The 25,879-nt window shown below is 41.4% G+C and overlaps 5 protein-coding genes across 5 annotated transcripts; all 5 read left to right on the top strand.

The window, feature by feature from the left end:
* The first annotated feature begins 1,321 nt into the window (after positions 1-1,321).
* LOC117388986 (olfactory receptor 6N2-like) lies at positions 1,322-2,254 on the top strand. The gene has a single exon (XM_033986535.1). The coding sequence runs from the start codon at positions 1,322-1,324 to the stop codon at positions 2,252-2,254; it is 933 nt and encodes a 310-aa protein (XP_033842426.1).
* A 6,331-nt stretch (positions 2,255-8,585) lies between these two features.
* LOC117388987 (olfactory receptor 11A1-like) lies at positions 8,586-9,521 on the top strand. Its single transcript, XM_033986538.1, has one exon. It carries the CDS (start codon positions 8,586-8,588, stop codon positions 9,519-9,521), a length of 936 nt encoding a protein of 311 aa, XP_033842429.1.
* A 751-nt stretch (positions 9,522-10,272) lies between these two features.
* Positions 10,273-11,211, top strand: LOC117388988 (olfactory receptor 11A1-like). Its single transcript, XM_033986539.1, has one exon. It carries the CDS (start codon positions 10,273-10,275, stop codon positions 11,209-11,211), a length of 939 nt encoding a protein of 312 aa, XP_033842430.1.
* A 4,264-nt stretch (positions 11,212-15,475) lies between these two features.
* LOC117388989 (olfactory receptor 11A1-like) lies at positions 15,476-16,411 on the top strand. The gene has a single exon (XM_033986540.1). The coding sequence runs from the start codon at positions 15,476-15,478 to the stop codon at positions 16,409-16,411; it is 936 nt and encodes a 311-aa protein (XP_033842431.1).
* A 3,838-nt stretch (positions 16,412-20,249) lies between these two features.
* LOC117388990 (olfactory receptor 6N2-like) lies at positions 20,250-21,182 on the top strand. Its single transcript, XM_033986541.1, has one exon. The coding sequence runs from the start codon at positions 20,250-20,252 to the stop codon at positions 21,180-21,182; it is 933 nt and encodes a 310-aa protein (XP_033842432.1).
* Positions 21,183-25,879: the final 4,697 nt, after the last annotated feature.

Raw genomic sequence — 25,879 nt, forward strand, 5'->3', positions numbered from 1 at the left:
GATACAAGCGGCCGAAATGGGCTTCCTCCGCAGAGTGGCCGGGCGCACCCTTAGGGATAGGGTGAGGAGCTCAGTCACACGGGAGGAGCTCGGAGTAGAGCCGCTGCTCCTAACTGTTGCGAGGAACCAGTTGAGGTGGCTTGGGCATCTGCTCAGGATGCCTCCTGGACGCCTCCCTAGGGAGGTGTTCTGGGCATGTCCCACCGGGAGGAGGCCCCGGGGAAGACCCAGGACACGCTGGAGGGACTATGTCTCTCTGGCCTGGGAACGCCTTGGGATCCCACCGGAGGTGCTGGAGGACGTGTCTGGGGTGAGGGAAGTCTGGGAGTCCCTGCTTAGACTGCTGCCCCCGCGACCCAGCCCCGGATAAGCGGAAGAAAATGAATGGATGGATGGATATATATAAATAAATAAATAAATATTATATGTATATATATATATATATATATATATATATATATATATATATATATATATATATATATATATATCCATCCATCCATGTTCTTCCTCTTATCTGGGCCGGGTCAGACCAGGGAGGCCGTTCTTCCCAATTACGCCCCTCCAAGTGTCACTGTCGTTACCCACATGGGCGTTGAAGTCACACACACACACACACACACCCCACACACCTACACACATACACACACACACAGGCATATATATATATATATATATATATATATATATATATATATATATATATATATATATATATATATATATGGGTGTGTGTGTGTGTGTGTGTGTGTGTAAAAATACACATTTGGATTGAATTCCATAGTTTTGGACCAGAAGGTAATGGAATTATTTTTTAAAATTTTAAATATTATTTTCTTTTTTTTTTCTTTTTTTTCTTTTTTTTTTTTTTAACAATCAAGATAATATGAAATAATCAAATTTATGTGTACTAGATTATTATCGGTATCGATAATAATCATCAATTCCGCACACACACTCATACACTCACACACCCACACACACACACACACACCCACACACACATATTTACAAAGAAAACCAACCAAGACAGAATAATGCAGGTACCGTACTGTACTCCCCCCCCCCCCCCAACACTTTTACACATCAACACAACTTTCTCTGTAAATAGTAAGCTGTAAATATTGTATGTGTTTCTATGTCACTGGGTGTTCTTCAAAAAAAAAAAAAAAAAGATAATAATCATCAATTCAATTGGGATTGAAATCCCTGAATCAATACCCATCTGAACAAGTCCCATTGAGCTCGTCCTGTATAAAAGTCCTGCACGGTGCAGCCTCATCCCCGTCTCTGTGAATGAGTCCTATGTATCTCTGTTTTAATGGAGCTGAATGAGACCTACATTATTCTGGATGGTTTTATGGACATAGAGCGATACAGAGCGCTGTATTTTATCATCATGTTTACAGCTTATGTCTTCATCCTCTGCAGTAACTGCACTATCGTCTGTCTCATTTGGATCCACAAAGACCTGCACGAACCAATGTACTTGTTCATTGCTGCTTTGTTACTTAACTCTGTTCTTTTCACCACAGCTTTTTACCCTAAAATACTGACAGATATTTTGTCTGAGAAGCAGGTTGTCTCTTATTCCACGTGTCTTTTCCAGTGGTACATATTTTATTCAATTGGAGGTGCAGAATTTTGGTTGTTGATGATGATGGCCTATGATAGGTATATGGCTATTTGTAAACCTTTGCAATATCCAACTGTAATGAATAAATCCAAGGTAAATGTGCTGTTAGCAGTAGCTTGGATTGTACCGGCTTGTCAAGTTGCAATAACAATCACAGCAGCAAGTCACAGAAAACTCTGCACTTTCATTTTCCGGGGGATCCTTTGTAATAGCACAGTTTACAAACTTCACTGTGTACAATCAGCTGCATTACATGTATGGGGCTTATTTGTTTTACTAAATTTTACTTTTGTCCCATTAATCTTTAACTGTTTTACTTACACAAGGATATTTATAATTACCACCAAAAGAGGCCCTGCGGTGAGAAGGAAAGCTCTGCAGACGTGTTTGCCTCACTTGGTGGTTTTGTTTAACTTTTGTTGGCTGACTACTTTTGATGTGCTATTGGCTCGATTAGACACAGAATTACCCAAAATGGTGCGTGTTATCATGAGTTTTCAGCTCATTTTATATCACCCTCTCTTTAATCCCATCATCTATGGACTAAAAATGAAGAAAATATCAACTCATTTGAAGAGACTGTTCTGTGGTGGCAAACCAAATAAGGTCCTCAAATAAAAGAATAGATATAAACTTGACTGAGCATTTTATTAAACGGTGTACATGCTTGAGAAGGATTGAATGTATTATTATTATACATCTTTTTAAATTATTAACAGCAGTAAAAATGCAGCCAACAATCAGTAAAGCTCATTAAAAGTAAGATCATGTTGCAACACATTCTTTGCATAACTGTTGCTTCTCTTATGAGGTTAATGTCACAGTCCATTTATGTTTTGAACCTCAGCCCCAACATTTACCTGTAAGTTTGAGAAAATTTCTTGGGGATTGCCATGTTGTGAATATTTATATTGTAAAAATAAAAATACTACCCAAGCTGTAAATATTGTTAATTAATGTGCAGATGTTTTTTTTTAGTCTAGTGACATCATGGACCTACACACTAATATAGATCTGTTTAGTTATTCATTAATTTGTACATTTTCCCTTTTAAATTGTTGCATAAGCACACAACTCAATAAACACAGAAAACCTGCTACCTCATGAAAACAACTAAGTGTGACATTAACAGTAATGCCTTTTGTCATTGTAGATACTAATACTGAGAAAAACAACCAAGGCATAGAGTACAAACCATTTCTTGCACTATTAAACTCATTTGTGACCAGGGATACCAGTTTTGCTTTGTTAGACTCCAAACAGAGACAGTTCTTAAGGAACATGAATCAGTGGAGCAAAAAAGTATTTATTCAGCCACCGATTGTGCAAGTTCTTCCACTTAAAAAGATGAGAGAGGCCTGTGATTTTCATTATAGGTTCACTTCAACTATGAGACAGAATGAGGGGAAAGAATCCAGGAAATCACATAGTCTGATTTTTTAAGAATTTATTTGCAAATTATGGTGTAAAATAAGTATTTGGTCAATAACAGAAGTTCATCTCAATACTTTGTTATATCCCCTTTGATGGCAATGACACAGGTCAAATGTTTTCTGTTAGTCTCCACAAGGTTTTCTCATTGTTGCTGGTAGTTTGGCCCATTCCTCCTTCAGATCTCCTCTGGGGCAGTGATGTTAATGTTTTGGGGCTGTCACTGGGCAACACGGACTTTCAACTCATGTGGGAGATGTTCTTTGGTGCTGGTCCATGGAGAGACTTGTTCACACAGAGCTGCTTTAAAGTCTCTGAGCCACAGGAGCCAGAGACCTGAGCCACAGGACACATGTGTGAAGTACTTCCTGGTTCTAGACATGAGCCACAGGACACATGTGTGAAGTACTTCCTGGTTCTAGTCCTGAGCCACAGGACACATGTGTGAAGTACTTCCTGGTTCTAGTCCTGAGCCACAGGACACATGTGTGAAGTACTTCCTGGTTCTAGACCTGAGCACAGGACACATGTGTGAAGTACTTCCTGGTTCTAGTCCTGACCGAGCAGCAGTGTTCTGGATGTTCTGGATGTTCTGGATGTTCTGGATGTTCTGTTCTGTCTTAAGGCTCGTTTGGAGAGGACAGTGATCAGGACGTTACAGTCGTCTAACCTCCTGGACACAAATGCAGGATAAGTCTCTCTAAGTCTGGTTTTGACAGTTTACCTTTGATTTTTGACATGTTTTTAGATGGTAAAACGCTGCAGATGTTATTGATTTGATGTGTCTGTTAAAGTTCAAGACTGAGTCAATTATTACCCCTAAATTTCTCGCCTGATTTGAAGGTTTTAGAGAGAGAAACTGGAGGTGCAATAGCCAATTTTGTATCATGATCATTTACATAGCTAACAGACAGAGACAGACACTCAAAATATTTAGGCTCGGAGCAGGAGAATAAAAGGTCCACAGACAGGTGACCGTTGACATAAATGGCAACGCCACCTCCATTAGATTGTCCTGTCACAACAAAAAACTTTATAATTTTTAATATTGATTTCCTTATCACTCATTTTATTTGATAGCCAGGTTTCAGAAAACCAGGCTATCATGATTTGCCCAGACGTTAATGTAATCTAATTTAGATATGATACTACATATATTCATATGTATAATTCCCAGTCCATTTCTTGTTTAGAAGTTTTGCATATCAGATAGGCCTAGCTCCTTAGGGCAATAGCTTTATTTGAGTTAGATTGGGATCGATTTGACAAGTGGGAATTAGGTTTATTAGTAATATTGATGTTAACCAAGTGACATAATTTTTAAAATCTTTCTACAAGATATTCTATGTGAAATCTGCACATGAATTTATTTTAATGTGGAATCTAAGATGGTGGGTACTAGTTTTGTCAAAGAGTCACACTAGATGCTGATATTGTCACTCAAGAGGGTCAGAGGGTTAGAGGGTCAACCGCATCACTCCAGACGCTGCACCGATCCGCCTGTCAATCTCACGCTCCATCCTTCCCTCACTCGTGAACAAGACCCCGAGATACTTGAACTCCTCCACTTGGGGCAGAGACTCTCCACCCACCCGGAGAGAGCAAACCACCTTTTTCTGGTCGAGAACCATGGCCTCGGATTTGGAGGAGCTGATTCTCATTCCAGCCACTTCACACTCGGCTGCAAACCGCCCCAGTGCTGCAGGTCCTGGCTCGAAGAAGCATCAGGACAACATCATCCGCAAACAGCAGAGATGAAATCCTGTGGTTCCCAAACCAGGCCCCCTCCGGCCCCTGGCTGTGTCTAAAAATCCTGTCCATAAATATAATGAACAGAACCGGTGACAAAGGGCAGCCCTGAGTCCAACATGCACTGGGAACAGGTCTGACTTACAGACGGCAATGAACACAGCTCCTGCTCCGGTCATACAGGGACTGGACAGCCCTTAGCAAAGAGCCCCGGACCCCATACTCCCAGAGCACCCCCCCAAAGAACACCACGAGGGACACGGTCGAATGCCACCTTTTTCCGGTCGAGAACCATGGCCTCGGATTTAGAGGAGCTGATTCTCATCCCAGCCACTTCACACTCGGCTGCAACCCGCCCCAGTGCCTGCTGCAGGTCCTGGCTCGATGAACCCATCAGGACAACATCATCCGCAAACAGCAGAGATGAAATCCTGTGGTTCCCGAACCAGGCCCCCTCCGGCCCCTGAACCAGACCCCCTCTGGCCCCTGGCTGCGCCTAGAAATTTTGTCCATAAATATAATGAACAGAACCGGTGACAAAGGGCAGCCCTGGCGGAGTGCAACATGCACCGGGAACAGATCTGACTTACTGCCGGCAATGCGAACACAGCTCCTGCTCCGGTCATACAGGGACCGGACAGCCCTTAGCAAAGGGCCCCGGACCCCATACTCCTGGAGCACCCCCCAAAGGACACCACGAGGGACACGGTCAAATGCCTTCTCCAAATCCACAAAACACATGTGGACTGGTTGGGCAAACTCCCATGAACCCTCGAGGACCTGATGGAGAGTATAGAGCTGGTCCAGTGTTCCACAACCGAGACGTGTCAGCCAAGACAGTCCCACAACATCCAGAGACTTGAGGTACTCGGGACGGATCTCGTCCACCCCCGGAGCCTTGCCACCGAGGAGCTTGCTAACCACCTCAGTGACTTAAGCCAGGGTGATGGACGAGTCCACCTCCGGGTCCCCAGTCTCTGCTTCCTCCTCGGAAGACATGACGGGGGGATTGAGTAGATCCTCAAAGTATTCCTTCCACCGCCCGACAACATCCCCAGTCGAGGTCAGCAGCTCTCCACCCGCACTGTAAACAGTGTTGGTGAAGCACTGCTTCCCCCTCCTGAGGCGTCTGACAGTTTGCCAGAATTTCTTTGAGGCCGTCCGATAGTCCTTCTCCATGGCCTCCCCGAACTCCTCCCAACCCCGAGTTTTTGCCTCTGTGACCGCACGAGCCGCGGCACGCTTGGCCTGCCGGTACTCATCGGCTGCCTCAGAAGTCCCACGAGCCAACAAGGCTCGATAGGACTCCTTCTTCAGCTTGACGGCATCCCTTACTTCCGGTGTCCACCACCGGGTTCGGGGATTGCCGCCGCGACAAGCACCGCAGACCTTACGACCACAGCTACGAGCGGCCGCATTGACAATAGAGGTGGAGAACATGGCCCACTCGGAGTCCATGTCTCCAGCCTCCCCCGGGATCAGGGAGAAGTTCTCCCGGAGGTGTGAGTTGAAGACCCCCCTGACAGAGGGCTCCGCCAGACGTTCCCAGCAGACCCTCACAATGCGCTTGGGCCTGCCAGGTCTGTCCGGCTTCCTCCTCCGCCAGCGGATCCAACTCACCACCAGGTGATGATCGGTTGACAGCTCAGCCCCTCTCTTCACCCGAGTGTCCAAGACATGTGGTCGGAGGTCAGATGACACGACAACAAAGTCGATCATTGATCTCCGACCTAGAGTGTCCTGGTGCCACGTGCACCGATGGACCTTGTGCTCGAACATGGTGTTTGTTATGGACAAACTGTGACTAGCACAGAAGTACAATAACAAAACACCGCTCAGGTTCAGATCAGGGAGGCCGTTCTTCCCAATCACGCCCCTCCAGGTGTCACTGTCATTACCCACATGGGCGTTGAAGTCCCCCAGGAGAACAACGGAGTCCCCAGTTGGTGCACTGTCTAGTACCCCTCCCAGGGACTCAAAGAAAGCCGGGTACTCTGCACTGCTGTTTGGCCCGTAGGCCGACACAACAGTGAGAGACCTGTCCCTGACCCGAAGGCGCAGGGACGCGACCCTCTCGTTCACCGGAGTGAACCCCAACACGCAGCGGCTGAGCTGTGGGGCAATGAGCAAGCCCACACCAGCTCGCCGCCGCTCCCCGCGGACAACGCCAGAGAAATGGAGAGTCCAGCCGCTCTCAAGAAGTTGGGTTCCAGAGCCCAAACTGTGCGTGGAGGTGAGGCCGACTATATCTAGTCGGTAACGCTCAACCTCCCGCACAAGCTCCGGCTCCTTCCCCCACAGTGAGGTGACATTCCATGTCCCCAGAGCCAGTCTCCATGTCCAGAGATCCGGTCGTCAAGGCCCCCGCCTTCGACTGCCGCCCAGATCTTCAAGCACCGGCCCCTTACGGATCCTCTTGCGGGTGGTGGGTCCACATGAGGACGGCCCCACGTCACTCCTTCGGGCTGAGCCCGGCCGGGCCCCGTGGGGAAAGGCCCGGCCACCAGGTGCTCGCTGTCAAGCACCCACCCCAGGCCTGGCTCCAGGGTGGGGCCCCGGTAACGCCGGTCCGGGCGACGTAAACGGCCTTGTTTTTACACTCGTCATAAGGGGCTTCTGAATCTCTCTTCATCTGACCCATCCCCCTGGACCTGTTTGCCATGGGTGACCCTACCAGGGGCATGAAGCCCCCGACAACATAGCTCCCAGGATCATTCGGGCTCAAACCCCTCCACCACGTTAAGGTGGAGGTTCAGGGAGGGGAATATATATATATATATATATATATATATATATATATATATATATATATATATATATATATATATATATATATATATATATATATATATATATATATATACACACACACACACACACACACACACACACACACACACACACACATACATATATATATATATATATATATACACACACACACACACACACACACACACACACACACACACACATATATATATATATATATATACACACATATGGTTGCAATTTAAGACAACACCTCCTACATTTATATGCAGATGATACTATTGTGTAAGTGCTCCATCTCCTGATCAGATGATTTTAAAACTGCAGCAAAATTGTAATGAAATTCCAAATTCCCTAAAAAAGTCTTAAATTATTACTGAATGCAAATAAAAGTATATGATAAAAAAAATAAAAAAAAAATCATCATCAATTATTATATAACAGCTTAAAATGTAAATGATCAGTTTATTATAGAAACAAATCTTCTATCCCTTTGAATTACAGAAAAGAAATTGTTCAAGCTCTCCTTCTTTCTGTACTTGGTAATGGAGCTATAAAACACACGCAGCTTTAAACCTTTAGACTGACTCTTTCATTCAGGCCTTCGTTTCATTACAGGTGATGAATTTAAAACCCGTCACTCTACACTATGAAAATGTAGGTTGGCCATCGCTATTTGTCAGAAGAGAACAAAACTGTTTAAAATGTATTCATAAAAAACTGTTTGATTGACTGCCTGAATATCTCACTTGCTGAGAGATGAGTAAACACTTTTTTCAGTTATATAACTTTGAGCTCCACATGGGATGATTCACATGGGATATTTCATGCTTATAAGGATCATACCATGGCTTGATCAGTTGTATTGGACTGGGCTTGGAGGTGCACGTAGTCTGTGTGTATCTTTAGCAGTTATTATCCACATATACATAAATTCTAGCATGACAAAATATATTTTTATTAGCTTCATTTTAGAAGAATGTCAACTGAGTAAGTGATGGATTCAAAGGCAAACATATCATATATTACATTGGGTGGTTTTGTTGAAGTGGAAAAATACAAATTCCTTTATTTTTTCATCATGTTGATTGTGTATATCATCATAATCTGCAGTAATGTCACTATTGTGTGTCTCATTTGGATCCACCAAAACCTCCATGAACCAATGTACATTTTCATTGCTGCTTTGCTGTGTAACTCTGTTCTCTTCAGCTCGGTCATCTACCCAAAAATGTTGTTGGATTTTCTTTCTGAGAAGCAGGTTATAACATATTCAGCTTGTCTTTTTCAGTGCTTTTTGTATTATGGCTTTAGCTGTTCTGAATTTGTATTATTGGCGGTGATGGCGTATGATCGATATGTGTCGATATGTAAACCTTTGCAATATCCAACTATAATGAAGAAGACTAATATCAAACGATTGTTGGTTTTTGCTTGGCTTTTCCCTGCTGCCCAAGTGTCTGTGCCCATTGCAATGAATGCTGAAACTGAACTTTGCAATTTAACTTTGAAAGGAATATACTGTAACAACTTGGTAAACACACTTCATTGTGTTATGTCCAGAACAGTCACCATTTATGGGGTGATTGTTTTACTCAATGTGACCATCTTCCCGGTTCTTTTTATTGTTTTTACGTACACTAAAATATTTGTGATCACCTTTAGAAACTGTAAAGAAGTGCGGAAAAAAGCAGCAGAAACATGCTTACCACATCTACTAGTTTTGATTAATTTTTCCTGTTTAATCACATATGAAATTGTACTTGTCAGAATTCAGTTTGATTTACCAAACACTGTACGTCTGATAGTGACTTTACAGCTCGTAATTTGTCATCCTCTATTCAACCCAATCATATATGGAATAAAAATGAAAGAAATTTCTAAGCATCTCAAAATGTTGTTTGGAAAATACAAACACAAAATTCTGCATTGATATTTAATGTTGATATAATAAACAAAGGTATCCTCAAGTTGCACCGTGTCAGTATTTAACAGATTATCTCTATAGATCGCATCATAAACTCTCTTTTGGACTTGTAAGATGTGATATAATTTCATCTTTTAGTTAAATTATGGTGACACCTGAACTGCTGAGTGGTTCATTAGATCATTTGCTTTCTGAAGGATGGTCCTGGAAGTTTCCTTGATTTTAATACAGACGGTGAATGAACAGTGACCACTTATTTAGAAAGCAGCTCAGACTCTGGTAGTTGAATTCACATTAATTATTCCCATAGAAAAAGAGTTTGACAGCTCAATACAAACTAATCATGTGGAAACCAATGAACATAAGACACAGCCCCAGGTTTGGCTTGAGTCTTGGGCAGAAAAAAACACAATTCACTATTCAGTATAAACAAATGTCTACTTTGCTTTTTCTTAAAAGGAAAGAAAAGACAGGCCTATTGACAAACAGAAAACAGTCCCATGTGTGGACCTCTTCTAGGTCTCTGGTGTGGTGTACAAAAGTTTTTTTGAATGTTCACTTTTTAGATTGCGTAATTTTCAAATTTGCATATCTCACTGGTATTCACACGTTCTATTACAAGGCAATAAAAACAACAGAGCATTGGGTTCAGCAACTGAATGGGGCCACACTCTGTCATTCACTGTTTGCTATTTTAAATGTGCCTTAACTTCCATCTCGGTCTAGTGTTAGTTGAAAAATGTCAACTGTGTAAGTGATGGATTCAAAGGCAAACATATCATATATTACACTGGGCGGTTTTGTTGAAGTGGAAAAATACAAATTCCTTTATTTTTTCATCATGTTGATTGTGTATATCGTCATAATCTGCAGTAATGTCACTATTGTGTGTCTCATTTGGATCCACCAAAACCTCCATGAACCAATGTACATTTTCATTGCTGCTTTGCTTTGTAACTCTGTTCTCTTCAGCTCGGTCATCTACCCAAAAATGTTGTTGGATTTTCTTTCTGAGAAGCAGGTTATAACCATTTCTGCTTGTCTTTTTCAGTGTTTCTTGTACTATTCCTTTGGTGGTTCTGAATTTGTGCTTTTGGCGGTGATGGCGTATGATCGATATGTGTCCATATGTAAACCTTTGCAATATCCAACTATAATGGGGAAGACTAATATCAAGAGGTTGTTGTTTTTTGCTTGGCTTTTCCCTGCTGCCCAAGTGTCTGTGCCCATTGTACTGAATGCTGAAAAAAACGATCTTTGCAATTTTACTTTGAAAGGGATATTTTGCAATAATTTGGTTAACACACTTTATTGCACCATGTCTGGTGTAGTGGCTGTGTTTGGAATGATTGTTTTACTCAATGTGACCATCTTCTCAGTTCTTTTTATCATTTTCACATACATAAAAATATTTGTCATCTCATATAGAAGCTGTAAAGAAGTGCGGAAGAAAGCAGCAGAAACATGCTTACCACATCTACTAGTTTTGATTAATTTTTCCTGTTTAATCACATATGAAATTGTACTTGTCAGAATTCAGTTTGATTTACCAAACACTGTACGTCTGATAGTGACTTTACAGCTCGTAATTTGTCATCCTCTATTCAACCCAATCATATATGGAATAAAAATGAAAGAAATTTCTAAGCATCTCAAAATGTTGTTTGGAAAATACAAACACAAAATTCTGCATTGATATTTAATGTTGTTATGATAAATAAAATTATCCTCAACTCACTGGCTGAACTCTGCAGGTATATTATACCTCCATAATCTAGTACAGAAAGAAAAGTTTGCTTGAACAAGTTCTTTTCTGTAATTCAGTACGCTACAATATTTGTTTCTAGAATAAAAGTATCATTTTAATTTTATACTGTTACATAATCCTGGGGCATATATTTTTAAGGATAACTTTTCATCAAGCCAAAACCCAAGATACAGACGGATATACTGTATGTGGTGACTCTGTCCATCAACGCATCACAGCGGGTAAAGATTTGTAGCTTGCACACAAAAACAAAAAAAAAAAATTAAAAACATAACAAAACAGCATATACTAATTTTTGTTTGCACTGAATAATAGTTTAAGTTTTTTGAGGGAATTTTGGATTTCATTATAATCCTGCTGCAGTTTTTAAATGGTCTGAACAGAAGAAGGAGAACATCCAAAACCACATCATCAGGACACAACTGTGTGAGGCGTCCTCTTGAACTGTAACCAGTGGAATAAAGTAACAAGTAGTGGGCCCAAAATTTAGCCTTAGAACACTCCTTTGCTTAAAGGAAAGAAAATGTGATTTAAACCCAGTGACTGAAGTCCTTCTATGTGTCACTATTAGATAAGTTCTTCAGGGCAGAGCCATGGACCATCACAATCCAGGATGTCAGCAGACATCCCATAATGAAGGCGTCCTCACTGTTTCAGGAGAACATTTCCTTTAACATGAGAAACATCTGCTCAAATGTGAAGTGACTCATGGAGATAAGACTAAGGAGCTTCAAACCCGAGAACTCCAGAGCCTTCAATAAACAGAGCTCCACAATCCTGTCCATCATCAAGGGCTGTGAAAATGTCATGTAAAACTTTTGTGGCTGCAGTGGCCGTACTACCCCCTTTTCTGAAACCTGGTTGAAAATATGTATTTAAATAAACTGCAACTAACTTTTCTAAAAATTTTAGATATTGGCTTGAAATTATGAATATTTTTTGTTGTCTCACCTTTAGTGGATGTAAGACCTTTATTTAAACGAAAAGTCTTAAAGAGAAAAGCTGATTGTTGCAGAGATTCAAGATCAGAAGGATCAATATTATTATTGTAAACATCACACGTGGAGGTTAAATGCCTATTAAAAACATCACATATTTCCTCTTTAGAACTTACAATAAATCCAATAAAATCTTGGTTGGTAATATATGAATATTTGGTTCTGAGATGGATCTTACTGTCCCCCAGAACTTTGCCTGATTTCCATGACTCTCGATCAGAGCAGACACGTAGTATGACGTTTTACAACTTCACACATGTGTCCTGTGCTCAGGTCTAGAACCAGGAAGTACTTCACACACGTGTCCTGTGGCTCCTGTGGCTCCTGTGGCTCCTGTGGCTCCTGTGGCTCAGAGACTTTAAAGCAGCTCTGTGTGAACAAGTCTCTCCATGGACCAGCACCAAAGAACATCTCCCACATGAGCCACATGAACCATCTCACATGAGGAGGACTTCAGGGACCGGCCTCCTGCTGGTCCCAGAGTCAGGACTAAACATGGAGAATCAGTGTTTCAGTTTTCTGCAGCTAAAACCTGGAACATTCTTCCTGAAGATGTGAGACAGACTCTACTTTGACAATGTTTAAATCCAGGCTCAGTTCTGTTTCTCTGTGCAGATGACTGAAAGGGTTTTATTCTGCCTCTTCTGTTTTAATGTTAATTTTATGATGATTATTTGTGATTATTTATGTTTTGATTTGTGTGATTTTAATTTCTTTCATATTCGGTAAACACTTAGAATGACTTTGTTTATTTATACTGACAGAACTTTGTGCCAGTTTTTGTTTCATGTGGACAGGCACAGTAATTACAGAGATATTAACCATAAACCAGCTCAACAAATCTGCAATGTGACAGTTAAACTGTAAACTCCACCTGAGAGTTCTGACCTGTCTCCAGCTCAGGTGAACATGACCTATGACCTTCTCAAGTCTGATGGTGCGACACATGGTCTCCTCCTCTGTGTCATTGTAGCTTGACTACCGCCCTGGTTTAGTCTTTGTTTGGTCCTGAGTTAGACCTGGTTTAGTCTTTGTTTGGTCCTGAGTTAGACCTGGTTTAGTCTTTGTTTGGTCCTGAGTTAGACCTGGTTTAGTCTTTGTTTGGTCTTGAGTTAGACCTGTTTTAGTCTTTGTTTGGTCCTGAGTTAGACCTGGTTTAGTCTTTGTTTGGTCCTGAGTTAGACCTGGTTTAGTCTTTGTTTGGTCCTGAGTTAGACCTGGTTTAGTCTTTGTTTGGTCCTGAGTTAGACCTGGTTTAGTCTTTGTTTGGTCCTGAGTTAGACCTGGTTTAGTCTTTGTTTGGTCTTGAGTTAGACCTGTTTTAGTCTTTGTTTGGTCCTGAGTTAGACCTGGTTTAGTCTTTGTTTGGTCCTGAGTTAGACCTGGTTTAGTCTTTGTTTGGTCCTGAGTTAGACCTGGTTTAGTCTTTGTTTGGTCCTGAGTTAGACCTGGTTTAGTCTTTGTTTGGTCCTGAGTTAGACCTGGTTTAGTCTTTGTTTGGTCCTGAGTTAGACCTGGTTTAGTCTTTGTTTGGTCCTGAGTTAGACCTGGTTTAGTCTTTGTTTGGTCCTGAGTTAGACCTGGTTTAGTCTTTGTTTGGTCTTGAGTTAGACCTGTTTTAGTCTTTGTTTGGTCCTGTGTTAGACCTGGTTTAGTCTTTGTTTGGTCCTGAGTTAGACCTGGTTTAGTCTTTGTTTGGTCCTGAGTTAGACCTGGTTTAGTCTTTGTTTGGTCCTGAGTTAGACCTGGTTTAGTCTTTGTTTGGTCCTGAGTTAGACCTGGTTTAGTCTTTGTTTGGTCCTGTGTTAGACCTGGTTTAGTCTTTGTTTGGTCCTGAGTTAGACCTGGTTTAGTCTTTGTTTGGTCCTGAGTTAGACCTGGTTTAGTCTTTGTTTGGTCCTGAGTTAGACCTGGTTTAGTCTTTGTTTGGTCCTGAGTTAGACCTGGTTTAGTCTTTGTTTGGTCCTGAGTTAGACCTGGTTTAGTCTTTGTTTGGTCCTGTGTTAGACCTGGTTTAGTCTTTGTTTGGTCCTGAGTTAGACCTGGTTTAGTCTGTGTTTGGTCCTGAGTTAGACCTGGTTTAGTCTTTGTTTGGTCCTGTGTTAGACCTGGTTTAGTCTTTGTTTGGTCCTGAGTTAGACCTGGTTTAGTCTGTGTTTGGTCCTGAGTTAGACCTGGTTTAGTCTTTGTTTGGTCCTGTGTTAGACCTGGTTTAGTCTTTGTTTGGTCCTGAGTTAGACCTGGTTTAGTCTTTGTTTGGTCCTGAGTTAGACCTGGTTTAGTCTTGAGTTAGACCTGGTTTAGTCGTGGGTTAGACCTGGTTTAATCTTGAGTTAGACCTGGTTTAGTCTTTGTTTGGTCCTGTGTTAGACCTGGTTTAGTCTTTGTTTGGTCCTGAGTTAGACCTGGTTTAGTCTTGAGTTAGACCTGGTTTAGTCGTGGGTTAGACCTGGTTTAATCTTGAGTTAGACTTGGTTTAGTCCTTGTTTAGTCCTGGATTAGACCTGGTTTAGTCCTGGATTAGACCTGGTTTAGTCTTGAGTCAGACCTGGTTTAGTTCTGGGTCTGTCGTAGTTTGAGGTGTGTCAGAGCTGTGTGGAGTTGGGAATTGACTCGTTACTCAATACTGATTCCGATACCACAATGATAAATAAAAACACATTTTCTTTAGACAATAGAGTGTCATTTTCAACATTAAATCAAAGCAGTTTGTTTTAGATTATCCGTCAGTCGTCCAGGTTCCACACGGGTCCACGGGTGTGTACTGGTCTGTGTGTCTTATCCTCGCTCTGATACAGCTCAGGATCATTCTAAAGTTATTCAGAAAAGGTTCATTTATGTCCTGTGAATGTGACTTTTTAATATTGTTTAGTATTAAGTAAGAACGGGACAGGAGGCAATCTATTCTATAATCTATTAAATGGATTCAGATTAATAAATATGTCACTATATGGTATTTTTCCATTGGGTTGCCATGGTGTAACTATAACAATGTGGTTTTACATATTCATGCTCATCATTATTAATCACTTGACACACTGGGACGTGTAGTGGGAGTAAATATAAGGCAGTGTGACCCTCTGTCCACAGCCTCGGGTGAAACTCAACACTTCTGAGAGTTTATGTGTCATGCAGGTATTGCTCCATCTCACAACTGACATTTTAACTTCAAGTATTTTATTTATTTTTACAAGATGAATTCTGAAACAAATGCTACAGTTGTGACTATTGGGGGATATGTGGAAGTTGAAAAGTATAAATTTGCGTATTTTTTTACAATGCTTTTGGTTTATATCGTCATAATCTGCAGTAATGTCACTATTGTGTGTCTCATTTGGATCCACCAAAACCTCCATGAACCAATGTACATTTTCATTGCTGCTTTGCTGTGTAACTCTGTTCTCTTCAGCTCGGTCATCTACCCAAAAATGATGATCGACGTTTTATCTGAAAAGCAGGTTGTAACATATTCTGCGTGTATTGCTCAATGTTTCTTGTATTATTCTCTAAATGGCTCTGAATTTCTGCTTTTGGCGGCGATGGCGTATGATCGATTTGTGTCGATATGTAAACCGTTGCAATATCCAAATATAATGGGGAAAAGCACCGTTTATGGCTTTTTAGTTTTAGCTTGGCTGGTACCTAGCGTCCAAATATCTGTTCCCAATATACTAATTGCTAAAACCAAATTATGTAACCCAACTTTAAAGGGAATATATTGTAATAATTTAATCTATAAACTGCATTGTACCATGTCTAAAGCCATGTCTATCTATGGAGTGGTTGTATTGATCAATGTCGCAATTTTGCCTGTGTTTTTCATTCTGTTCACGTACGCTAAAATATTTGTGATCACTTATAGAAGCTGTAAAGAAGTGAGGAAAAAGGCAGCAGAGACGTGCTTGCCACATCTGTTTGTTTTGATCAATTTCTCGTGTTTGCTGACGTACGACGTGGTCACGGTGAAGCTGGAGTTTGACGTGTCAAAGACTGTCCGACTCATTATGACTTTACAAGTGGTGCTGTATCACCCACTTGTGAATCCAATCATTTATGGACTCAAAATGAAGGAAATCTCTAAGCATTTAAAAAGATTATTTACAATGGAAAATGTAAAAATGATTGAGTAATAGTTATCGGTTAAATTTGTGACGTAAATAAATATCTATTGAAATTGCACTTTGAACTGTTACACCATAGACTAGAGTAGTAGAATGTCCACTGCAATTAACAAAACGTCCTCTTTTAATTGAATAAACCTGCTAACCCTGTAGTTTAGATGTCTACAAACATGTTCTGAAGTGTATGGAATTCTTAATTTTGCATCTTCTCTTTTATTTTGAGGCTCATTGATCTGCTGCAGACTCTTTATTTTACATTATTCATTTGGAAACACAACCACATGTACAAATGCACTTTGCTTATAGTCTTTTCATAAGAATGATCCAAAATTAATCTGAAATATTAGCCTACTGAACTCGCCAATGCAACAAAAAATGGTCATAAATAGTTGTATCTATCCCTAATTTCAAAATATCAGAATACTGTGAAAATCAAGAATAGGCTCATGTGGTGAAAAGGGGGCGTGGTCTCAGTTAAAGATCTTATTGTGATGTATTTTCCTCATATAGGACTGCTGAATGGAACTTTAAGGTGTTTGAAAAAAATAAAATCTTGCCCCAGTACTGAAATATAGAATAATAAGTCTGCTGTGTACTATCTGTGTCTAATTATATAGTTTTATTATCCAAGAATCAGGAAATGCACTGTTAGCATGTTAATTGCGAGCTACCATGACAGCAAAACTCCACTCTGGTCACTGAAAGTTGTTAAATGTTATTGTAAACTCATTGTTGTGAATAATTAGGATGCTCAGATTACATAAAAATAAGTAAGAAATAACTTTGGATCACTTCAAACTGTTTAAAATGAGCTTAAATTTAGAACCACGTCACTCCCCTATTTCAGGAGTCATTTGCCAAATTTGCGTCACTCATGCTAGTCGTTATCTTGACTATGCATGTATATTATATTATTTAGTTATTTTACAAAAAAATGATGCAATTTAGTACCGGGTCACTACCTTGTTTTAGGAGTCATTTGCCGAATTTGGTTTTGTTCTTCTCGTACTCCTCGTCATCGATGACTTTCACCTTGATGGTTTTACTGAAGAGGAAAATTGAAAAGGGAAAAAGAAGAAGACAAGGAAACAAAGTGAGGAGAGGAGAGACTGGAAACAAGAAACATCAGTTACAAAATCAGGTACAGAACTTTGATAAATATAAATGAAAGAATGGTGTGGGATTTTCTGATGTCAGTGTATGATGATATTTTAAATACTGCGCAAAGAAAAAGAACCAAGGGCCAGTCCTCACAGCAAGAACGCTAAAGTTTCTGTGAGTTTGAATCTTGGCCATGTAAAGTGCAGCTCCAGCTCTGCCTGTTTTGGCGTTTCTCAGTCTATGATCTGTGTTAGTGAATGTACCAGAAGCATGGCCAGCCTTGAATTGATACTACTACAATATGTTTAATGTTCATCGTGTCTTCAAGACCCACACTGATAGTAAATAAACTTCTGCGTTGGACATTCAGAGTCTCTCTTTCCTCGCCTGCCAAACTATCCTCTAAACTATTTTTGCATTTGTTTTTTACAGCCGTGTTTATTTTGATACATCGGGGCCATGCATTCTCTGATTGGTTTGTCCGTCTGTCCTAAGATCACGGTCCAAATTATTTTAGGAAAATCATGTAACCATCTTCACTGTGGTATAGAGGCCTGCAGCTGCCGGGATCCAGCATGTCTCTATGAAAATGTTATTACTTTGACTGGAAGACTACAAATAGACAGACCTATCTCTATGGTGACAAGCAGGTTTACTTATCACTTATTATAGTGGATTTTTTTTTAATGCCAAGAAATATTAAATAATAATCAATATTTGGGCACATTTTTACCTCAGACTTCTTTTTTACTACCTTTCTCAATGGACGACCACAACGTTCAGTTTTGGGACCATTACTTTTCATCCTGTAGTCCACATCAAACACATCAGTGGTGACAGTGGATGTTAGCGCAGATTAGCAGATTTGTATCAGTTCGCAGTTTTGGCTACAGCAGTAATGACAGAATAAGGCCAACCGTACCTCTGGGCTCACGAGGTTTGTAAAAGTCCATCCATCCATTTTCTTTCGTTTATCCAGGGTCGGGTTGCGGGGGCAGCAGTCTAAGCAGGGACTCCCAGACTTCCCTCACCCCAGACACTCCTCCGGTGGGACCCCAAGGCGTTCCCAGGCCAGCCCAGAGACATAGTCCCTACAGCATGTATTGGGTCTTCCCCGACACCTCCTTTCAGTGGGACATTCCTAGAGACCTAGGCATGTTCCTAGGGAGCATCTAAAACAGCTCTTCTCATTGTGGAGGAGCAGCAGCTCTACTCCGAGCTCCTCCACTGTGACCAAGCTCCCCACCCTATCTCTAAGGGTGTGCCCAGCCACCCTGCGGAGAAAAATCATTTTGGCCGCTTGTATCCTTGATCTCATCCTTTCGGTCATTACCCAGAGCTCATGACCATAGGTGAGGGCAGGAATGTAGACTGACCAGTAAACTGAGAGCTTCGCCTTTGGGCTCAGCTCCTTCTTTACCACAACGAACTGATACAGTGACCACATCACTGCAGACGCTGCACCGATCCGCCTGTCAATCTCCCGCTCCATCCTTCCCTCACTCGTGAACAAGACCCCGAGATACTTGAACTCCTCCACTTGGGGCAGAGACTCACCACCCACCCGGAGAGAGCAAACCACCTTTTTCAGGTCAAGAACCATGGCCTCGGATTTGGAGGAGCTGATTCTCATCCCAGACACTTCACACTCGGCTGCAAATGGCCCCAGTGCCTGCTGCAGGTCCTGGCTCGAAGAAGCCATCAGGACAACATCATCTGCAAACAGCAGAGATGAAATCCTGTGGTTCCCAAACCAGACCCCCTCCGGCCCCTGGCTGCGCCTAGAAATAAATATAATGAACAGAACCGGTGACAAAGGGCAGCCCTGAGTCCAACATGCACCGGGAACAGGTCTGACTTACTGTCGTCAATGAACACAGCTCCTGCTCCGGTCATACAGGGACCGGACAGCCCTTAGCAAAGAGCCCCGGACCCCATACTCCCAGAGCACCTCCCAGGGTGGGAAACACCTGCAAAGGTAGTGGAGAATGATTGAGGTAAAATTCTGTGTGACTTCAGATACAGACTGACAGGACGGTGATGAACCAACTGGACATTGTGGTGGTGGATAAACAGAGCAAAGCCGTTGTGGTGAACATCGCAGAACCAAGTGATGGGAACATCAGGAAAAAGGACCATGAGAAACTGGAGAAATACCAAGGGCTCAGAGAAGAGCGGGAGAAGGCCTGGAAGGTGAAGGCGTCAGTGGTGCCCGTGGTCATCGGACACTCGGGGCAGTGACCCTCAAACTGAAGGAGGCTACAGCAGATCCCAGGAGAAACATCAGACATCTCAGTCCAGAAAAGTGCAATTTAATGTATTTAATGAATAGACACACTTTATTGTTTTTGTGGATATAGACACAGCAAATCGGACACACCAATGGCATATTGCACTACAGGCAATAAAAATCTCTTTAAATATTCTAGATTGCAGCAAATAACAACCATTTTGTATTGAACATTTCAGCCTGCTGAACTTAATCTTCTATTGTTCACATTTTGTGCATTCTGTGGTTATTTTGTTTTGTGATGGCAGGATAATGAGTTATCTCCACCACAGCCATTAAACTAATTCAAAAATACAACAAAGAGGTGGTTATTTTCCCTGTAGCTCTGATGTGAGTGATGTAACCACATAATCAGCAAACAACACACTTGTGGCTGTCCATTGAGAATAACAGGCTGATAAAAGTCACTTATACTGTCTCACTGTCCAGTCACTGTGCGCTGATAGGGCAGGAATAATGGATTCTAACGCTAACACCTCTCTTATAACTCTCGATGGATACGTGGGTATAGAACAATACAGGGCACTTTATTTCATCGTCATGTTTACAGCTTATGTCATTGTCATCTGCAGTAATGTCACTATCATCTGTCTCATTTGGATCCACAAAAACCTGCATGAACCCATGTACTTTTTCATTGCTGCTTTGTTGTGTAACTCTGTTCTCTTCAGCTCAGTCACCTACCCAAAAATGATGCTTGAAATTTTGTCTGAAAAGCAGGTTGTGTCTTACTCCATGTGTCTTTTACAATATTTTTTCTTTTATGCTTTGATCGGGTCTGAATTTTTGTTGCTAACTGCGATGGCATACGACCGGTACCTGGCTATCTGTAAACCTCTGCATTATTCAGCTACAATGAAGAAAGCCACAGTAATCAAACTAATAGTGTTTGCGTGGGTCATGCCTTTTTGTCTACTGTCAGTACCAACAATAGTGAACCGCAATAAAAAACTTTGCAATTTAGTTTTTGAAGGCATAATATGTAACAGCACTATTTATCGGCTGCACTGTGCTAACGCAGGTTTTTTGAATATTTTGGGGTTGCTTGTTTTGATAAATCTCTGTTTTTTCCCTGTACTTTTCGAATGCTTCACGTATGCAAGGATATTTATAATCGCGAACAGCAGAGGGGCAGTGGTGAGGAGGAAGGCTGTGCAGACTTGCCTGCCACATTTACTGGTTTTGATCAATCTAACTTGCTCAGCTACGTACGATGTTCTTTTGGTCAGAATTCAAACTGTTTTTCCGAAGACAGTGCGGTTAACTATGACTTTTCAGATGGTTCTGTATCACCCACTGTTTCATCCTATTATATATGGACTTAAAATGAAAGAAATATCCAAACACCTCAAAAAGCTTTTCCGAATTGGGAAAAAAGAATCAACCTAAGTATTCCTGGGTTGCAGATCACAATATTCTATAGGGCAATAGTATTTAATATAAAAGGGAGCAGCTAAAATTTGTATTGTTGAATTACAGATTTTGCTGTAATACAAGAAATAGAAATCAGTACAATAGAAATCATCAGGTTAAACAAGGAATCAACCAATCAGGAACAGACTATTTTATCCAATCAGAGACTTTGCCTGGTGAGAATGATTTGGAAAAAACAACTTCCTGTGACTATCCCAGACATTATTTAATCTGTCACGGTTCAACAACAGAGTGAAGGGAATAAGTGTGCAGGGTAACACTGATCTGATTAGTCTGATTGTGTTTCTCTGTAAATCATTTTTTGTATACAACTCACATGGCAACAATGAAAAAGTGATGCATTATGTGAACAGGGGCCACCTGCCTCTATCGCAATGAATCATTAAACTTCACTGTGAGACAAGAAAAACAGACTATGAGCCTCTGTTATCATCCCAGGTGTCAGACTTTTGCATATTTATTCACTCATATGAGCAAAACTGCCCTGCATCTGTTTGGCACATGAGCAAGAGTTTGACAAACGAGGTCCTGTGAGAGTTTGTTCCCAAAAAAGAAAAAAAAAAAAATTTGTTGTTTTCTTTGTATTTATAAAGTTATGGTAACTTTTGTGAGGTTGAATGTGATTTGAAAACTAGCATCACTATGTACTCAGTTATACAGCAAAATCACAATAAAAAATACTAATATGTATTCCAAACTGACTCTAAATTAAAGGTGCACTGTGTAACTTTTCTGATGGAGTGTCCCACATCTGATTCTTTCCATGAATGTTACTGCTTTGTCCTGAACGTTCCACAATAAGACCTTAAACGTCACATCTCATGGAGGTGGATATTTGCCTCCGTAGCAGGAGCAGGAGTGACTGTGTCCTACTCGCTCCAGTGCAGTGGAGGCTGGACAGGGACCGTCAATAAATGACTGTTGTAGTAAATATAGTTTGCTTAAAAAATGTATCCTTTGAAATTATCAAAACCAATTATGAAAATAAAAATAAAAAACACTTAAAACAAATGAAAAAATGAATGCATAGTGCAAGTATATATATATATATATTTTTTGTTGTTTTTTTTTGGTTGATTAATTAACATCCCTTATCCCTCAGTCGTCCAGGTCTGATCCATAACAAAAACCAAAATTAAATCTGTCAACTGGACAAATCATTGTAGGAGTGAGTCGCTTCTTCTGAGCAGCCAAACATCTTCACTCCAACGATTTGTCCAGTGGACAGATTAAATTTTGTCTTTTGCTATTAATTAATTAAGGTATTTCTTCAAGAGCATCTAGGTCAGGTGACTGAAAAACTCCAAACCAAGTTATTAAAGTAATCCTAGTCTCCAGATATCATGTACACATTTTTGTTTCCAGAATTAACATTTTAAGGGATATGGGTTGGACCTGGGTTGCTTTCAGACACGGCTCTTTCACTGTCGGCCTATGGACCAAACAGCCGTGAGAAGAGCTGGACAGTGCACTGACCAGGGCCTCCGCTGTTGTACTGGGGCACTTCAGTGCACACGTGGGCAATGTAGTGAGGGGTGATTGGCCTCCCTGATCTGAACACGAGGGTTGGAAAGAGGTTTATGATCAACTGAAGAGAGCTGAAGAGAATGCAGAGCAGTCACCTGATCACCACCTGGTGGTGAGTTGGATTCCCCGGCAGGAGAATAAGCCAGAAAGAAGAGTTTACTGAGTACATTTCCAAGTGGAACATGTTCTCCACCTCCATTGTCAATGCAGTTGATCATAACTGTGGTCATAAAGTTTCCGGTGCCTGTCCCCCCAAACCCCGTGGCAGATGGTGAAAGTAAGGGATGCCATCAACTGATGGAGTCAAGCCTTGTTGGCTTGTAGGACTCCTGAGGCAGGCCAAGCGAGCTGCAGCTTGGGGAGTTTGCTCAACCAGTCCACATGTTCCTAGGGGTTCCTAGGTCTAAGCAAAGTCTTAACTCTGGAGACCATAAGGTGTGCATGATATGTAGGGACAAGGACTGCTATAATTTCCTAGATCATCTGACTTAGAGGCTATTGAAAGAAATCACATTTTGTTTTTTTTTATGAAAAAAATCCTTAAAACCCCCAAAGGAAAACAAAAGGTATGTATTATACCTGAGGTCTAGGACTACTTTGATAACTTGGTTTGGTTTTACATTTAATATTTTTTCATAATGTCATGAGGCACGTATTATCTGCCTCTCTTGTGTCTCCCTGTGTGCTCTCCCCCTCCCGCACCTGCCTGAGTCCGGAGCGGGGCGGAGTTGCTGGCTCCTCCCGCGCGCACCTGGAGCACATCAGCGCAATCACCTCCACCTGCTGCGGAGTTTAAGATGGACGAGCTTCAGACACTCGGTGCCAGACTGTCCGTGTGTCAACGTATATGCCTCAGTCTAGCTTTGTATTGGTGTTGCCCGTTACTTACCGGATTTCTGCTACTTTCCAGATTCCTGCTCTCACTCGTCCCTGCTCCTGCCTCTGCGCTCCAGCCCCAGTACAGTCCTCCTCACTGCCTTCCTCCTGTCCCGTCTTGGTCTCCGACTTGCTTCCCGTCTCCAGCCCTGGCTGTCTTCGTGCCCGCCCTGGACATCTCTGCCTGGTGTGCTCTGGTCTCACCCTGCCCTGTCTCCCGCTCTCTGGACTATCCCTGCTGGATCTTCCCTGGCCCTGCTCCTGGTCCCGTTGTGATCCGGCCCTGGCTGTCTTCGTTCTCACTCTGGACATCTCTGCCTGGCGTGCTCTGGTCTCACCCTGATCCGGTCCTCGTCTCGGTCCTGGTTTCCCGTCCCTGCTCGGCACCACTCCCGTCTGGTTCGCCTCCTGCTCCCTGTGTGTTACATGAACTATTAAGACTGAACCTTTCACTAACTGTAAATAAAACACTGTAAACCTGTCCCGAGTCCTGCACGTCTTTGGTCCGCTACACCCACCGTTACGACACATAATTGCATTTGGCAATTTTAAAGAATTCATTTTTTCAACAAACTATTCACTACAAGAGTAATTTATTAACAATCCTTAACCAGCATACCAACTGGAGCCTCACAGTATGGCTGAGTGGGGCACAGTCAGCAGAAGGTGGAGGTGAATATCCAATATGAAACCAGCATCACCAAGGTTTGCATTTTTCAGTTATTCAAAAATTAGTCATTATCATTACTCAAAAATACCCCGAAAAGCATTCTTACTGAGTGGTCTTACCACTCCACAGATCTTACAGTAATTTAAGGTATCGTTTATCTTTCAAGCAAGTGTCGCAGAGGAAACCTAAAACCATGGAAACCATCTCCAGATTTTGAACAAATTACTGTAACTGAGGAGATTTTTTGGGGGGTAATTGTTTCTTTTCGAGTAGATTTTTAAGCCAGTGATTGAGTATCATTCTATTTAACTGTAATTAGCTACATTTAAAATCCTAACACACTCATAACAGCACTGCATCACAGATCTGATCACTGCTGGTCAGAGGTCTAAAACTGCTATTAAGTTTGTGTTGATAAATGCTGCTAAAATTGTGTAAAAAAACAAATTAGTAGTTTGAGTCGTATTTTCCATGTGTGCTTTTTACTCATGTAGGTAAATGTGGCAGCAGTATCATTTCCAGCCCTGTAACTGTACTTTTACTTGAGTACAAACCTTCAGTAAACTTTCCACCTTTGCTGTTGTGCTTGTTTTGGGTTGAATGGGGAAAGTGGAGAGCCCTGACAAAATCCATCCAGACACAAGGAGAACAAGCAAACTCTACACAGAAAGGCCCAGTGTTAAGTTGAGTATAGTCTACAGGCGCTAATCTGTAAACAGTCAGATCCAGAGGCATGGTTTGGTCTTTAGTATCACCACTCACTTGCATTGTTAACATGTCACTTCAATCTGGAACATTCCCAAGAGCTTTGAAAACTGTAGTTACCAAGATAGATATATATATATTCAGATAAAATGTCCCTGACCTGTGGGGTGCCTCTACTTTGACAATGTTTAAATCCAGACTCAAAACTGTTCTGTTTATCTGTGCATACGACTGAAAGGTTTTTATTCTGCACTCTTCTCTTTTAATGCTAATTTGATGGTGATTATTAATGATTTTTTATGTTTTGATTTGTTGTATTGTGATTGTAATGTCTTTCTTATTCTGTAAAGCACTTTGAATTACTTTGTGTACGAATTGTGCTGTACAAATAAACTTGCCTTGCCTAAAAGAAATGAAGCTTAGAAAAGTGTTATAAATAAGAAAATGGTTAAGGTTTAGGGTTAGGATCCAGGTTATACAGGGTCAGATAGTTGGCTCAGTGTATCTAGGTCGCTCTATATTCAAACTTCAGCTTTAAATTGGGATGGATTTGATCAGATGTTACAGGGAAAAAAACAGACTTAGTACATGTGGTCTTCCCAAAAGTTATCTGCACACTGAGCACATTAAAATAAACCGAAATTTTAAATACATTTTCATTTAAACTTTATTATACAACATATAACCCTGCTGAGGAGAGGGACTTCACGTTGGAATCATTTTGACTGTGAAATTTTGTAAATACCTTTCCCCATTGCACGACATTTAAAAGTGGGTGAAAACGGAGGACTGGTCAGAACTCTACGGTGAAATTTACGGTTTAACTGCCAGATTTCAGATTTGTTGACCTGGTTTATGGTTAATATCTGTGTAA

Source organism: Periophthalmus magnuspinnatus, chromosome 21 (genome assembly GCF_009829125.3).
Source record: "Periophthalmus magnuspinnatus isolate fPerMag1 chromosome 21, fPerMag1.2.pri, whole genome shotgun sequence".
Classification (NCBI taxonomy): domain Eukaryota; kingdom Metazoa; phylum Chordata; class Actinopteri; order Gobiiformes; family Gobiidae; genus Periophthalmus; species Periophthalmus magnuspinnatus.

Excerpts from the sequence above, each read along its gene's own strand:
- LOC117388986 (XM_033986535.1), top strand. The coding sequence starts at position 1,322 with ATGGAGCTGAATGAGACCTACATTATTCTGGATGGTTTTATGGACATA.
- LOC117388987 (XM_033986538.1), top strand. The coding sequence starts at position 8,586 with ATGGATTCAAAGGCAAACATATCATATATTACATTGGGTGGTTTTGTT.
- LOC117388988 (XM_033986539.1), top strand. The coding sequence starts at position 10,273 with ATGGATTCAAAGGCAAACATATCATATATTACACTGGGCGGTTTTGTT.
- LOC117388989 (XM_033986540.1), top strand. The coding sequence starts at position 15,476 with ATGAATTCTGAAACAAATGCTACAGTTGTGACTATTGGGGGATATGTG.
- LOC117388990 (XM_033986541.1), top strand. The coding sequence starts at position 20,250 with ATGGATTCTAACGCTAACACCTCTCTTATAACTCTCGATGGATACGTG.